The sequence below is a fragment of the Pristiophorus japonicus genome, chromosome 10, assembly GCF_044704955.1.
Source record: "Pristiophorus japonicus isolate sPriJap1 chromosome 10, sPriJap1.hap1, whole genome shotgun sequence".
Taxonomy (NCBI): Eukaryota; Metazoa; Chordata; class Chondrichthyes; family Pristiophoridae; genus Pristiophorus; species Pristiophorus japonicus.
In genome coordinates this window covers 216974037-216990993 of record NC_091986.1, presented here as the reverse complement: position 1 = coordinate 216990993, position 16957 = coordinate 216974037, and the positions used below count along the sequence as shown (strand labels likewise).

Here is a 16957-nt window from a genome sequence, read left to right as displayed (position 1 = left end):
GAGCAGGATTTTTTTTTCATCTGGCTCCGGTTCCCTCTTTGAACATCCTGAGAGCGAGGATGTTAGAAGCAGAGAGAGGGTGTGGCTCCTTGGAAATGGACATGTCTGCTTTTAGCTCTGTCAGCCACAGGACCCCAACTATGCTTTTGAGTGCTTCGTTCTGAAGGTTACCAGATCTCTTTCTTTTATATATATATATAAAAAAAAACATTTTTTAACCAAGCAGCTCGCAGCAAAAAAATATTCTTACAGAATCAAATCCAGGAGGTTGTGGGGCGTGCAGGAGGAGGTCTGCGGGTGGGTTTTTGAGGAGAGGTGCTGGGTGTGGAGGAGAGCCAAAGAAGGCTTTCAGCACCCTGGACAGCGATGGCTTGGCCATGCATCAGCCGGGCTTGTTGCATTGCTCGCTTCTGGAACCAGCTGGACAAGGCTGACATCGCCGTGCCCCTGGTTTTCACCAAATACTCCGAGGTCACCGATGGGGCGACTCCCCACCACCAATTCCGAGCCCCCGGCATCGACACACAGCCTTCCGGGGGCGACCAGGATTCTGTTGCCAAGACGACCGAGGTACCGTTTCTACCTTATTTTCTTTTTTTTAAATTTCATCTGCAGCTCTTTTTAAATAAATGCAAAGCTTTGGTGGGCTGAAATTTCGTAATTCTCCCTACTGCAATTCACAGCCCTCTGTATATAGGGGAATAGACAGACAGACAGAGCGAGAGAGACAGACAAACAGACAGACAGATAGATAGATAGATAGATAGAGAGATAGAGAGACAGACAGACAGATAGACAGACATCGAGAGATAGCCAGACATATAGTGAGAGAGATAGACAGATAAATAGAGAGATAGATAGATAGATAGATAGATAGATAGATAGATAGATAGATAGATAGATAGATAGAGACAGACAGATGTAGAGAGATAGACAGACACATAGTGAGAGAGATAGACAGATAAATAGATAGATAGATAGATAGATAGATAAATAGATAGATGGATATACAGATAGATAGATAGACAGATAGATATACAGACAGACAGACAAATCATTAATTCTAGAAATGCTATCTACCTTGCAGGGCTAAAGTCAGCATGGGATTTTGCATGGGATTAATAGCATCAATCCCAGACTAAGATTGTGTGTTTCAGCACTGCATGCAACCCCTTGGCGGTACAATGTAATGTGCCTAAGAATACCTTCATCTGCTAATTCTCTCCTCCGTCTCCTCAGACATAGTCTCCAGTCAGCAGATGTGAGGCCCTTTCTAACTGCTGTCTGCAGCTCTCTCCCTCCCTCTCTCCCTCCCTCCCTCGTTGTCGTGTCCTTGCAAGCACTTGCTTGGTGTTTTTTCCCACCCTGGTATTCTTTACATTCTGGATGTGCGACCCAGTGACCCTCTTTCTTTCCCTTAAAAGAGCTTTTTAATATTCATTAAATACACAGCTTGCAGTCATTGGAGGAGAGACGCCAGTCAGTGAAACTGAATTAAAAACTGGCCAATGGAATCATAAATAATATATATATTATAGAAAGATAGATATTCATACAGATAGATAGATAGATAGATAGATATACAGATAGATAGAGAGATAGATAGAGAGATAGATAGATAGATAGAGAGATAGATAGATAGATAGAGAGATAGATAGGTAGATAAATATGCAGATAGATAGATAGATAGGTAGTCTGACAAAATCCACCAATTTTAGATATCTACCTTGTTCAACCATATATACATCAATAAATGAGTTGTGTGCAAATTAATTGTAAAATATCAGCGTTAAGTTGGAGATCGATTAAAATCCCCCCTTTAAGGTAGACACACACATTTATTCACCTTAATTAAATTTATGTGGGAATGTAACACCATCCTGTCGGATCCAATATTATAGATTCGGATTTCTTTCTTCCAAAATTGATTTTCAACATCCAGTGACTTTGCAAACTCACCCAATAGGATGAAACACACAGATGCACACACACACACACACACACGTAGAGAGAATCAAACACACACCCTGTCACGGTTGCAACATTACTGACCGCCCAGTCCCAATCCAGTATCGACCTCTCAGGCACACCTCACCAGTTGGGCTGGGAATCCTTTATGCCACAAAGCCTGCGGACACCTCATTTTATTTCTGATCCAGCTCCCACGCCCCTCGTCTGACCACGACCCTCTCAAACTGCGTCATACCACCTGAAGTGCAGCATTTCAATGCAGTGTCTGGGAATACAGGGGAGCTGTTATCAGCACTGCAGTGAACACTAGAATCCTGTTCAGATACATCGTTTATGATCAGTATTGATACAATCCTAGTGCAATAAATGGTATTCTCCCACATCAAGGTTGCATAAGAACATAAGAAATAGGAGCAGGAGTAGGCTATATGGCCCCTCGAGCCCACTCCGCCATTTAATACGATCATGGCTGATCCGATCATGGACTCGGGTCCACTCCCCTGCCCGTTCCCCATAACCACTTAATCCCTTATTGGTTGTGTGATGATTCATCAAAACAGCACCTCTGAGTCTAACTATTAACAAAACAGCGGTTAAAAACTTTCCCATGGTTACCAAAGTCCAATCTGTATCTCCTTGCGCCATGAAAAACAAGCGCCATTAAATTATAGATTTTGTCCTTAAATCTATAGTTGCCAGCTGTGGCTCGGTGGGCAGCACACTCGCCTCTGAGTCAGAAGGTCATGGGTCCAGAGACTTGAGTACAAGGGAGCGACGCACTGTCAGAAGTGCTACATTTCAAATGAGACGGTAAAGCGAGGGCCCCCCATCTGCCCTCCCAATTGGGCGTAAATGATCCCAAGCTACTATTTTGAAGAACGGCGGAGGAGACCTTCCCCCGGTGCCCTGGCAAATATGTACCGTCAAGTAACGCCACTAAAAGAGAGGGCGAGAAATTCAATGCATTCGCACAGTTGCCTTACCGCCCAGGGCGTGGCCCTGACAACGACTCATAAGAACATAAGAAATAGGAGCAGGAGTAGGCCATACGGCCCCTCGAGCCTGCTCCGCCATTTAATACGATCATGGCTGATCCGATCATGGACTCAGGTCCACTTCCCTGCCCACTCCCCATAACCCCTTAATCCTTTATCGGTTAAGAAACTGTCTATCTCTGCCTTAAATTTATTCAATGACCCAGCTTCCACAGCTCTCTGGGGCAGCGAATTCCACAGATTTACAACCCTCTGGGAGAAGAAATTCCTCCTCATCTCAGTTTTAAATGGTCAGCCCCTTATTCTAAGACTATGTCCCCTAGTTCTAGTCTCCCCATCAGTGGAAACATCCTCTCTGCATCCACCTTGTCAAGCCCCCTCATAATCTTATACGTTTCGATAAGATCACCTCTCATTCTTCTGAATTCCAATGAGTAGAGGCCCAACCTACTCAACCTTGCCTCAAAAGTCAACCCCCTCATCTCCGGAATCAACCTAGTGAATCTTCTCTGAACTGCCTCCAAAGCAAGTACATCCTTTCGTAAATATGGAAACCAAAACTGCACGCAGTATTCCAGGTGTGGCCTCACCAATACCCTGTATAACTGTAGCAAGACTTCCCTGCTTTTATACTCCATCCCCTTTGCAATAAAGGCCAAGATACCATTGGCCTTCCTGATCACTTGCTGTACTTGCATACTATCCTTTTGTGTTTCATGCACAAGTACCCCCAGGTCCCGCTGTACTGCGGCACTTTGCAATCTTTCTCTCACGCCATCACCGTGCGTCCATTAGTGACCCGCGCCGGCAGATACAGGTGGGCGGCCACTACAGGGACGAGAATTACAGGCGAAGGAAGATTTTTTTTTTAAATGACCTTAGTTGTTTCCCTGTTACTACCTTCTCTTCATGGGTTCACGCCCCCGCGATCACTCTGCCCGCTACTCTGCTCAAGTGGTGAGCTGATCGCGCCGCACCCCCGCCCCATGGTGGTCCGACTAGGACCCTTCTTCATCTACAGATCCACCTTGTCGAGCTCCCTCATTATCTTATATGTTTCAATAAGATCACCTCTCATTCTTCTGATCTCCAATGTGTATAGGCCCAACCTCATAAATCAAACCCCCTCCTTTCCAGAATCAACCGAGTGAACCTTCTCTGAACAGCCTCCAATGCAAGTATATCCTTCCTTCAATACGGAGACCAAAACTGCACGCAGTACTCCAGGTGTGGCCTCACCAATACCCTGTACAGTTGTAGCAGGACTTCTCTGCTTTTATACTCCATCCCCCTTAAAATAATGGCCTATATTCATGGTGTCCGCCCCTTTAGTGCTCCACGAGGGGGTGCTAAGCCGAATTTTTGGAAAGGGGCAAGACTTCAGCACCTGACGCTAAGTCGCGCACCTCCCAACTGTCACCAACCCCAAACAAGGGGCGATAGCGTATATCTCCCCCAGAGTCTCTGGTCACGATCACATTGCTGTTTGTGGGAGCATGCTGTGCGCAAATCGGCTGCCACGTTTCCTACATTGCAACAGCGATGACACTTCAAAGAAGCACTTCATTGGCTGCGAAGCGATTTGGGACATCCCGAGGTGGTGACAGGTGCTATAGAAATGCAAGTCTTGCATCTAACAAACTTGGGTTGCATCCAGGAGAGAGTTAGAGCTAGACGACACCCGGGTGATATATTGGTGTGCTATAGGTCTGTCTGTCACTGGGAGAAATTTGAGGTAATGAATAAAAGAGGGAATTTCCAGAAGTGAAATACTAGACCGAACAGGAATTACTGGAATGGTAGTTTGAAAGCGTATATTTTTCACCCTTGAGCGAGGTGACTCCATCCTTGCCTGACTGCTCCTCCGGCATCAAGTCCAGCTGCCCCAATACGGATAGAGGGGGAGGTCAGAGCAACTTCAGATTGGCCTCAGAGCCAATCCAGAATGGCCAATCCATTCTCAGACTGTGACCTGGCTTCCTAAGCTCAGGTGGCTGCAAACCTGTTCATGCCACAAGAACATAAGAACATAAGAAATACGAGCAGGAGTAGACCATTTGGCCCCTCGAGCCTGCTCCGCCATTTAATAAGATCATGGCTGATCTGATCATGGACTCAGCTCCACTTCCCCGCCTGCTCCCCATAACTTTTTACTCCCTTATCGTTCAAAAATCTGTCTATCTCCGCCTTAAATATATTCAATGACCCAGCCTCCACAGCTCTCTGAGACAGCGAATTCCACAGATTTACAACCCTCTGAGAGAAGAAATTCCTCCTCATCTCAGTTTTAAATGGGTGACCCCTTACTCTGAGACTATGCCCCCCTAGTTCTCGATTCCCCCACGAGGTGCATCTTCCCTTGATAAACCAAAAAGATCCCAGCCTGCTTCCAGCCACCTGCTGTTGGTTTACAGCTTGTTCTGTTTTAATGCAATTGTAATTTAAAAAAAAGACAACACAATAGTCACATTTTATGATGAGATCCTAACCTCTTGTTATGACTTATATGGAAATCCATTCTGAAACTATGTCCCCGAGTTCTAGATTCCCCTCTCAGCATCCACCTTGTCGAGCCCGCTCAGAATCTTATACGTTTCAATAAGATCACCTCTCATTCTTCTAAACTCCAATGAGTTAAGGCCCAACCTACTCAACCTATCTTTATAAGACCTCAAAGCCAGTCTGCCGTGACACTCCTCTGTTTACTCCAATTTACGGTGTGAAATCTCAATGTTCTGGTTCTTTGCTGTTCTTTAGGCACGCAACCCAGACCATTCTAGATATCAGGAATCTAAGTAATGAGGAAACAGGACGTGTTCATACAAAAACCAGAACCAGAAGAAGTTCTCAAGACAATGAAGGAGGGAACTTGCATTTCTATGGCGCCTCTCACAACCTCAGGACGTTCCAAAGCACTTTACAGCCAATGATGCTCTTTTGAGGTGTAGTCACTGTTGTAATGTGGGAAACGCAGCAGCCAATTTGTGCACAGCAAGTTCCCACAAACAGCAATGTGATAATGATGAGATCATCTGTTTTTTGTGATGTTTGTTGAGGGATAAATATTGGCCAGGGCTAATAAAAAATTATTCGTTTCAGGATGTGGGCGTCGCTGGCAAGGCCAGCATTTATTGCCCATCCCTAATTGCCCCTTGAGAAGGTGGTGGTGAGCCGCCTTCTTGAACTACTGCAGTCCATGTGGTGAAGGTGCTCCCACAGTGCTGTTAGGGAGGGAGTTCCAGGATTGTGACTCAGTGACGATGAAGGAACGGCTAATATATTCTCAAGTCAGGATGGTGTGTGACTTGGAGGGGAACGTGGAGGTGGTGGTGTTCCCATGCGCCTGCTGCCCTTGTCTTTCTAGCTGGTAGAGGTCGCGGGTTTGGGAGGTGCTGCCGAAGAAGCCTTGGCGAGTTGCTGCAGTGCATCTTGTAGATGTTACACAAAGCAGCCACGGTGTGCCGGTGGTGGAGGGAGTGAATGTTGAAGGTGGTGGATGGGGTGTCGATCAAGTGAACTGCTTTGTCCTAAATGGTGTCGAGCTTCTTGAGTGTTGTTGGAGCTGCATTCAGGCAAGTGGAGAGTGTTTCATCACACTCCTGCCTTGTGCCTTGTAGATGGTGGAAAAGCTTTGAGGAGTCAGTAGATGAGAAAGTTACTGCAGAATACCCAGCCTCTGACCTGCTCTTGTAGCCACAGTATTTATGTGGCTGGTCCAGTCAGGTTTATGGTCAATGGTGACCCCCAGGATGTTGATGATGGGGTATTCAGCGATGATAATGCCGTTGAATATTAAGGGGCGATGGTTCGACTCTCGCTTGTTGGACATGGTCATTGCCTGGCACTTGTGTGGTGTGAATGTTACTTGCCACTTATCAGCCCAAGCCTGAATGTTGTCCAGGACTTGTTGCATGCGGTCATGGACTGCTTCATTATCTGAGGAGTTGCGAATGGAACTGAACACTGTGCAGTCATCAGCGAACATCCCCACTTCTGACCTTCTGATGGAGGGAAGGTCATTGATGAAGCAACTGAAGATGGTTGGGCCAAGGACACTGCCCTGAGGAACTCCTGCAGCGATGTCCTGGGGCTGTGATGATTGACCTCGAACAACCATCTTTCTTTGTGCTAGGTATGATTCAAGCCAGTGGAGAGTTTTCCCTGATTCCCATTGGCTTCAATTTTACTAGGGCTCCTTGATGCCACACTGAGTCAAATGCTGCCTTGATGTCAAGGGCAGTCACTCTCACCTCACCTCTGGCATTTAGCTCTTTTGACCATGTTTTGACCAAGGCTGTAAAGAGGTCTGGAGCCGAGTGGTCCTGGCAGAACCCAAACTGAGCATCGGTGAGCAGGTCATTGGTGAGTAATTACCGCTTGACACCTTCCATCACTTTGCTGATGATTGAGAGTAGACAGATGGGGCGGTAATTGGCCGGATTGGATTTGTCCTGCTTTGTGTGGACAGGACATACCTGGGCAGTTTTCCACACTGTCGGGTAGATGCCAGTGTTGTAGCTGTACTGGAACAGCTTGGCTACAGGTGATGGATGTTGTCAGGTCCCATAGCCTTTGCTGTATCCAGTGCACTCAGCTGCTTCTTGATATAATGTGGAGTGAATTGAATTGGCTGAAGACTGGCTTCTGTGATGGTGGGAACCTCAGGAGGAGGCCGATATGGATCATCCACTCGGCAGCAGGCTGAAGATGGTTGCAAATGCTTCAGCCTTGTGTTTTGCACTCACGTGCTGGGTTCCGCCATCATTAAGGATGGGGATATTCATGGAGCCTCCTCCTCCCGTTAGTAGCTTAATTGTCCACCACTATTCACGACTGGATGTGGCAGAACCGCAGAGCTTTGATCTGATCCGTTGATTGTGGGTTCACTTAGCTCTGTCTATAGCATGCTGCTTCCACTGTTTAGCATGCATGTAGTCCTGTTTTGCAGCTTCCCCAGGTTGGCTCCTCATTTTTAGGTACACCTGGTGCTGCTCCTGGTATGCTCTTCTGCACTCCTCATTGAACCAGGGTTGGTCCCCTGGCCTGATGGTAATGGTAGAGTGAGGGATATGCCGGGCCATGAGGTTACAGATTGTGGTGGAATATAATTCTGCTGCTGATGGCCCACAGCGCCTCATGGATGTCCAGTTTTGAGCAGCTAGATCTGTTCTGAATCTATCCCATTTAGCTCGGTGGGAGTGCCACACAACACGATGAAGGGTGTCCGCATTGTGAAGCCAGGACTTCGTCTCCACAATGGCTGTGCGGTGATCACGGCTTTCATGGACGGAGACATCTGCGACAGGTAGATTGGTGAGGATGAAGTCAAGTAGATTTTTCCCTCGTGTTGGTTCTCTCACCACCTGCTGCAGGCCTAGTCTGGCAGCTATGTCCTTCAGGACTCGGCCAGCCCGGTCAGTCGTGGTGCTACCGAGCCACTCTTGGTGATGGTCGTTGAAGTCCCCCACCCAGAGTACATTCTGTGCCCTTGCTACCTTCAGTGCTTCTTCCAAATGGTGTTCAACATGGAGGGGAACTGATTCATCATCATCATAGGCAGTTCCTCGGAATCGAGGAAGACTTGCTTCCACTCCTGAAGTGAGTTCTTTGGTGGCTGAACAATCCACATGGAGGCGTACTGATTCATCAGCTGCGGGAGGGCGGTAGGTGATAATCAGCAGGAGGTTTCCTTGCCCATGCTTGACCTGAAGCCATAGGGGTCCAGAGTCAATGTTGAGGACTCCCAGGGCCACTCCTGGTGGTGGGACAGGACGTACCCAGGGAAAGTGATGGAGGAGTCTGGGACATTGGCTGAAAGGTATGATTATGTGAGGGTGACTACATCAGGCTGATGCTAGACTAGTCTGCGGAACAGCTCTCCCACATTTAGGCACAAGTCCCCAGATGTTAGTGAGAAGGACTTTGTAGGGTTGACTGGGCTGTGTGTGTCATGTCTGACGCTGGTGCCAACATTGATGCAGGGTGGGCTGTCCAGTTTTATTCTTATTATTGTTTCTTGGAACGGTTTGTTACAACTGAGTCAGTGACTTGCTGGGCCATTTAAGAGTCAACCACATTGCTGTGGGTCTGGAGTCACATATAGACGAGAAGACTTCCTTTCCTAAAGGACATTAGTGAACCAGATAGGTTTTTAATCCACAATTTCATGGTCACCATTCAATAATACGAGCCTTTTATTTCAGATTTATTTCATTAACTGAATTTAAATTCCACAGCTGGCATGGTGGGATTTGAACTTGGGTCTCCAGATCATTAGTCCAGGCCTCTGGATTACTGGTCCTGCAAGTTAACCACTATGCTACCATTCCTACTCCCTGGTTTTTTTCGAAATAGTGGCCATGGATCTTTTACATCAACCTGAGAGGACAGAAAAGGTCTCAGTTCAACATCTCATCTGAGAGACGGCACCTCCGACAGTGCAGCACTCCCTCAGTACTGCCCCTCCGACAGTGCAGCGCTCCCTCAGTACTGCCCCTCTGACAATGCAGCGCTCGCTCAGTACTGCACCTCCGACAGCGCAGCCCCTCCGACAGTGCAGCACTCCCTCTGCACTGCCCCTCCGACAGTGCGGCACTCCCTCAGTACTGCACCTCCAACAGTGCGCGCTCGCTCAGTACTGCACCTCCGACAGTGCAGCGCTCCCTCAGTACAGCCCCTCCGACAGTGCGCGCTCGCTCAGTACTGTCCCTCCGACAGTGCAGCGCTCCCTCAGTACTGCACCTCCCACAGTGCGCGCTCGCTCAGTACTGTCCCTCCGACAGTGCAGCGCTCCCTCAGTACTGCACCTCCGACAGTGCAGCGCTCCCTCAGTACTGCACCTCCGACAGTGCAGCGCTCCCTCAGTACTGCCCCTCCAACAGTGCGGCGCTCCCTTAGTCCTGTTACTCCGACAGTGCGGCGCTCCCTCAGCACTGCCCCTCCGACAGTGCGGCGCTCCCTTAGTCCTGTTCCTCCGACAGTGCGGCGCTCCCTCAGCACTGCACTGGGAGTGTCAGCCTACATTTATGTGCTCAAAGTCTCTGGAGTGGGACTCGAACCCACAACCTTCTGACCCAGAGGTGAGTGTGCTGCCCACTGAGCCACGGCTGACAGTTTAAAGGGGAGTGACAAAGTTGCGAAGGTGGCAAAGGTGTGATTAAAAATTGCATGGGCTGAGCGGTGGAACGAAAACCTTTAATTCTTTCTGTACCCGGCCGTGCTGTGCCAGGTCAGGTGCCGCATTGGCCTCCCTTACCTCTCACCTATCGGAGCTAGGCAACCTGATGGCTATATACCGCTGGGGCTGAGGCCGTCTTTGGGATATGTGTCTGAATCACTGCATAAAGCCCATCCTGATATTGGCTTGTTTGATTTCCCTCCCAATCAGAAAACCTGCTCGAGCCGAACGTTCAGACAGGTTTCAGGTCCTGATTGGTTTTGCCCGTGGCTATCGCTGAGCTGACCTTCTACGCATCCGGTTCCTTCCAAGCAGCTGCAGGCATATCGTGCATATTTCACAGCAACGGTGCACCGATAACAACAACAACCTGTATTTATATAGCGCCTTTGTTGTAGTGAAACATCCCAAGGCGCTTCACAGGAGTATCATGAGATAACATTTTGACACCGAGCCGCATAAGTAGAAATTAGCACAGGGGGAGAGAGGGGGAGTGGGGGGGGGGGGTGGTGGGGAGAGAAGGGGTGAAAGAGGGGAGAGAGATGGGGGGAGAGAGATTGGGGGAGAGAGATTGGGGGAGAGAGATCGGTTTTAAGCAGCATCTTGAAGGAGGAACATAAGAACATAAGAAATAGGAGCAGGAGTTGACCATTCAGCCCCTCGAGCCTGCTCCGCCATTTAATAAGATCATGGCTGATCTGATCATGGACTCAGCTCAACTTCCCCGCCCACTCCCCATAACCCTTTACTCCCTTATTCTGCCTTAAATATATTCAATGACCCAGCCTCCACAGCTCTCTGGGGCAGAGAATTCTACAGATTTACATCCCTCTGAGAGAAGAAATTCCTCCTCATCTCAGTTTTAAATGGGCGGCCCCTTATCCTGAGACAATGCCCCCTAGTTTTTAAGTCTCCCCTATGAGTGGAAACATCCTCTCTGCATCCACCTTGTCGAGCCCCCTTATTATCTTATAAATTTCAATAAGATCACCTCTCATTCTTCTGAGGTAGAGAGACGGAGAGGTTTAGGGAGGGAGTTCCAGAGCTTGAGGCACAGGCAGCTGAAGGCACGGCCACCGATGGTTGAGTGTTTATAATCAGGGATGCTCAAGAGGGCAGAATTAGAGGAGCGCAGAGATCTCGGGGAGTTGTGGGGTTAGCGGAGATTACAGAGATAGGGAGGGGCGAGGCCATGGAGGGATTTGAAAATAAGGATGAGAATTTTGATGCATATCATCATAGGCAGTCCCTTGGAATCGAAGAAGACTTGCCTCCACTCCTGAAGTGAGTTCTTAAGTGGCTGAACAGTCCAATACGAGAGCCACAGGCTCTGTCACATGTGGGAAAGATAGTTATTGAGGGAAGGGTTGGGTGGGACTGGTTTGCCTCACGCTCTTTCCACTGCCTGTGCTTGATTTCTGCATGCTCTCGGCGTTGAGACTTGAGGTGCTCAGCGCCCTCCCGGATGCACTTCCTCCACTTAGGGCGGTCTTGGGCCAGAGACTCCCAGGTGTCAATGGAGGTGACGCACTTTATCAGGGATGCTTTGAGGGTATCCTTGTAGCGTTTCTGCTGAAGGAGCCATGAAGGAACTCCGAGTAGAGCACTTGCTTTGGAAGTCTCGTGTCTGGCATGCGAACTATGGTGGCCTGCCCAGCGGAGCTGATCGAGTGTGGTCAGTGCTTCAATGCTGGGGATGTTAGCCTGGACGAGGACAATGATGTTGGTGCGTCTGTCTTCCCATGGGATTTGTAGGATCTTGAGGAGACATCATTGGTGATATTTCTCTAGCAACTTGAGGTGTCTGCTGTACATGGTCTATATCTCTGAACCATACAGGAGGGCGGGTATTACTACAGCCCTGTAGACCATGAACTTGGTGGCAGTGGTGAAGCAGGTGACAAATGCCTTGTTTTCCCATGCTAACTCACTGACTATTTTTCCCCTGGAAAACAGTCCGATAGGGCACGGCATTTTTATGTTTCTTCTAGGTACAGGGCATTGCTGGTGAAATTCATGTGACCTTCCTATGTGATCTTATAGGGCTTGACAGGGTAAATGCAGGCTGGGGAGTTTAGAACCAGGGGTCACAGTCTCAGAATAAGGGGTCGGCCATTTAGGACTGAGATGAGGAGAAATTTCTTCACTCAGAGGGTGGTGAATCTTTGGAATTCTCTGCCCCAAAGTATATTCAAGACAGAGATCGATAGATTTTTGGACTCTCGGGGAATCGAAGGATATGGGGATAGTGCAGGAAAGTGGAGTTGAGGTCGAAGATCAGCCGTGATCTTATTGAATGGCGGAGCAGGCTCGAGGGGCCGAATGGCTGACTCCTGCTCCTAATTCTTACGTACAGATGATCCTCACTCAGGACGTTACTAAACTGTTCCTCCAGGTCTGCAGTGACAAACAGGAACCTAAACTTAGAATGCTGGCTGCAGGAGATGCCTTAAAATAATTTGCATTGTTACATTATAGAATCATACGGCGCAGAATGGGGCCATTCAGCCCATTTTCCTGTGCCGGCTCTTTGAAAGAGTTATCCAATTAGTCCCACTCCCCACTCCTATGATAAGTACTGCAGCGAATCGAATACGGCCAGGGTGATCTCCTGGACTAGTTTCGATTGGCTGGATGGGTTGGAGAGGAATTTTCCCAGATTTTTTTTCCCATAAGTTAGCCTGGGTTTTTATCTGGTTTTTGCCTCGCTCAGGCGATCACATGGCTCCGGTTGGGGTGGAGTGTAGAATGTTTCAGTATAAGGGATGTCACAGTTGTGTGGGGCGGACTGGTTGGGCCGGGTGCTCTTTACCTGTCCGCCATTGTTCATTGTTCATAGGTTTATATGTAACCTTCAGGGCTGCTGACCGAGGGCCGTGCACGGACACGATGGGCTGAAATGGCCTCCTTCTGCGCTGTACATTTCTATGTTTCTATGTTTCTCTTTCCCATATAGCCCTGTGTTTTTTTTTTCTTTTCAAGTATTTATCCAACTCCACTTTTGAAAGTTACTATTCAATCTGCTTCCACCGCCCTTTCAATCAGCGCATTCCGTGTCAGAACAACTTACTGCATAAAAATAATTTATCCTCATCTCTCCCCCTGGTAGTTTAACGTGTGAGATATTTGTTTGGAGGTTTGTACACCTGGGATTATTGAGAAAGGAGGAAAGAAAGACTTGCATTTATATAGCGCCTTTCATGACCACCGGATAACTCAAAGCACTTTACAGTCAATGAAGTACTTTTTGGAGTGTAGTCACTGTTGTAATGTGGGAAACGCAGCAGCCAATTTGCGCACAGCAAGCTCCCACAAACAGCAATGTGACAATGACCAGATAATCTGTTTTTTTGTTATGTTGATTGAGGGATAAATATTTGCCACAGGACACCGGGGATAACTCCCCTGCACTTCTTCGAAATAGTGCATGGGATCTTTTATATCCACCTGAGAGAGCAGACGGGGCCTCGGTTTAATGTCTCATCTGAAAGACGGCACCTCCGACAGTGCAGCACTCCCTCAGCACTGCACTGGGAGTGTCAGCCTTGTTTTTTTTATGCTCCAGTCCCTGGAGTGGGACTTGAACCCATAACCTTCTGACTCAGAGGCGAGTGTGCTGCCCACTGAGCCACAGCTGGCAAGACAAAAAAAGCTAAACTGAAATTTAGAAACATAGAAACATAGAAAATAGGTGCAGGAGTAGGCCATTCGGCCCTTTGAGCCTGCACCACCATTCAATATGATCATGGCTGATCATGCAGCTTCAGTACCCCATTCCTGCTTTCTCTCCATACCCCTTGATCCCTTTAGCCGTAAGGGCCACATCTAACTCCCTTTTGAATATATCTAATAAACTGGCCTCAACAACTTCCTGTGGTGGAGAATTCCACAGGTTCACAATTCTCTGAGTGAAGAAGTTTCTCCTCATCTCGGTCCTAAGTTTAAGAGGGGAAGAGGGGGGGCGGCATATGATCACATCAGGGCGAACAATACTAAAGATAATCTTTTGCCAGCTTTTAACTGAGACATATCAAGGACGTAAAGTGTGAGAATGCCGGCCAGGGGTCGTGAGAACATAATTAGGAGCAGGAGTCGGCCATTCAGCCCCTTGAGCCTGCTCTGCCATTCAATGAGATCATGACTGATCTTCTACCTCAACTCCTCATTTTGCTGATCAGAGACAAGAGCTGTGCCTGTGACGGATGCTGCTCAGGTCTCCAGCCACAAGCACACACTCAATCTCATTGGTTGTGTGTTCTGTTGCTGGGCAACCCACAGGAGTTGCAATATCTGCCGAATCAGAAAGGTTAGGGTCAAGAGAACAATTTGTACAGTCCCTGAGAAATGGATGGAATTGGAGCGGAACAGGGTGTACATTAAGAATATAAGAACATAAAAAATAGGAACAGGAGTAGGCTATTTGGTCCCTCGAGCCTGCTCCGCCATTTAATGAGATCATGGCTGATCTTCGACCTCAACTCCACTTTCCTGCACTGTCCCCATATCCCTCGATTCCCTTAATATCCAAAAATCTATCGATCTCTGTCTTGAATATACTCAAAGACTGAGCCTCCACAACCCTCTGGGGGTAGAGAATTCCAAAGATTCACCAGCCTCTGAGTGAAGAAATTTCTCCTCATCTCAGTCCTAAATGGCCGACCCCTTATCCTGAGACTGTGACCCCTGGTTCTAGACTCCCCAGCCCGGGGGAAACATCCTCCCCGCATCTACCCTGTCAAGCCCTGTAAGAATTTTGTAAGTCGAAGGAGAAGGAGATAGAGTTGGCACAATAACAATAACTTGTATTTTTATATCGCTTTGTTCCAAAACGATTCACAGGACGAATTGTCAAACAAAATTTGACACTGAGCCACATAAGGAGCTTTTGGGGCAGATGACCAAAAGCTTGGTCAAAGAGGTACGCTTTGAGGAGCATCTTAGGAGAGGCGAAGGAGGTTTAGGGAGGGAACTCCAGAGCTTGGGGCCCAGGCAGCTGTGCAAGAGGCCAGCGTTGGAGGAGTGCAGAGATCTCAGAGGGTTGTGGGGCTGGAAGAGGCCACATTCTCTGCCCTATTTCACTTGGGGATTGCAGAGAAGAATTCTCTCCGTGTCCTCATGGGCCCCTGGAATCCTCTCACACACTCCCGGTTTGCAGGAGTAGAAAATAATTGATAAATTTGACCATTAGTCCTGATTTCCTGAACTCTACAGTTCTGTTTCCAGTATGACATTTCATCTATAATCTTATTGTCAGCGATAAGCATCAAACATGCCACAATACGGACATGAAATAATTCACTTACAGGTTGCTCGGAAACAATTTCCAAGAAATACAGGATGGCTGGAATTTAATTCTTGCCAGATATATTACATTTTCCGCCTCTGCAGTCCTAAAGCCACCAAACCATAGAGCATATACTCCTCTGTACCCACCTAGACCCGAACTCCGTGATTAGATTCCAGCCTCTAACTCACTCACAGGTATTCATTATCCAATAGGTAAATCCTTCCGTTAGATTCCAGCTTGTAACTCACTCCCACAAATTGATGATTTGATGTATAAGCTGTCTGAACCTCTCGATTACTTCCCAGCCTGGGGACTCAGTCTTGGGTTTACTGTCACTTGAATCCTGGAACAACACCGATTGGGCTCGAAATTTGTATAGAGACCCGTTTAAAGCGATAACTTTTGCACAAAAGTATCGCTGGGCACTACACAATTGATTTCGACAGGAACTTCCCCTTTAGTACTCTCATCATCATCATCGGCAGTCCCTCGGAATCGAGGAAGACTTGCTTCCACTCCTGAAGTGAGTTCTTTGGTGACTGAACAGTCCAATACAAGAGCCACAGACTCTGTCACAGGTGGGACAGACAGTGGTTGAAGGAAAGGGTGGGTGGGACTGGTTTGCCGCACGCTCCTTCCGCTGCCTGCGCTTGGTTTCTGCATGCTCTCGGCGACGAGACTCGAGGTGCTCAGCGCCCTCCCGGATGCTCTTCCTCCACTTAGGGCGGTCTTTGGCCAGGGACTCCCAGGTGCCGGTGGGGATGTTGCACTTTATCAAGGAGGCTTTGAGGGTGTCCTTGAAACGTTTCCTCTGCCCACCTGGGGCTCGCTTGCCGTGTACGTGTTTCGAGTATTAAGCCCCTAAATTAAGCGCTAACCACTTCCCTTAGAGCGCTACAAGGAATGTTTGTGGCGGAGGAGCGGTGAGAGATCGTGGCGGAGGTGTGGCAAATGAGGGTACGGGTCCCAGAAGAGGCAAGGGCCCCAGGGGCAGCACGGGCCAGCCCCCACTGCGATATGTGTGCGCACTAGGTCTGTGCAGCAGAGCAGGTCTCCAGTCGTCTTGGGTAATCCTTGCCACTGGACCAAGACCTAGCTCTGTGAAGCCCGTGTGGTGGCTGGTGTGCAACGGCCACCCCACGTTAAAACAATCCACGCACAGGCATCTTCCGCCCCTGGAGTTCAGGACTGGAATATCGGGTCCTTCATTGAAACATCTGCGAACTCATGTGGAAGCAAGCCATCCTTGTTCGAGGGACCGCCTATGATGATGACAGCGAGAGGGGCGGTAACGGCAGAGCACTGTACAATGTCCCGAGCAGCGCTGCCGGTTTTAAAGGCTCCTCCCCTCCCTTAAAGGGACGGGCCACCGCTGAGGTCAATGGAGGCTAAGTGTGTGTGTGTGTGTGTTCGTCGACGGCACCTGCGATACGCGCACAGCAGCCCCAAGCATCCTGAGCGAGCGCAGGGTCTGAGCTATCGTGGGCTGGAAAAAACAAATAAAAAAAAAACAGCACACAGGGGACA

At 48.4% G+C, this 16957-nt stretch overlaps 1 protein-coding gene across 1 annotated transcript in view; it reads left to right on the top strand.

Annotated features, from left to right (window-relative positions):
* The first annotated feature begins 366 nt into the window (after positions 1-366).
* The window catches only part of map6a (microtubule-associated protein 6a), a 65519-nt gene continuing 48928 nt past the window's right edge, over positions 367-16957 (top strand). The window contains exon 1 of the mRNA XM_070891347.1: positions 367-570. Coding sequence (XP_070747448.1) covers positions 367-570 — 204 coding nt within the window. The remainder of the gene's footprint in view (positions 571-16957) is intronic.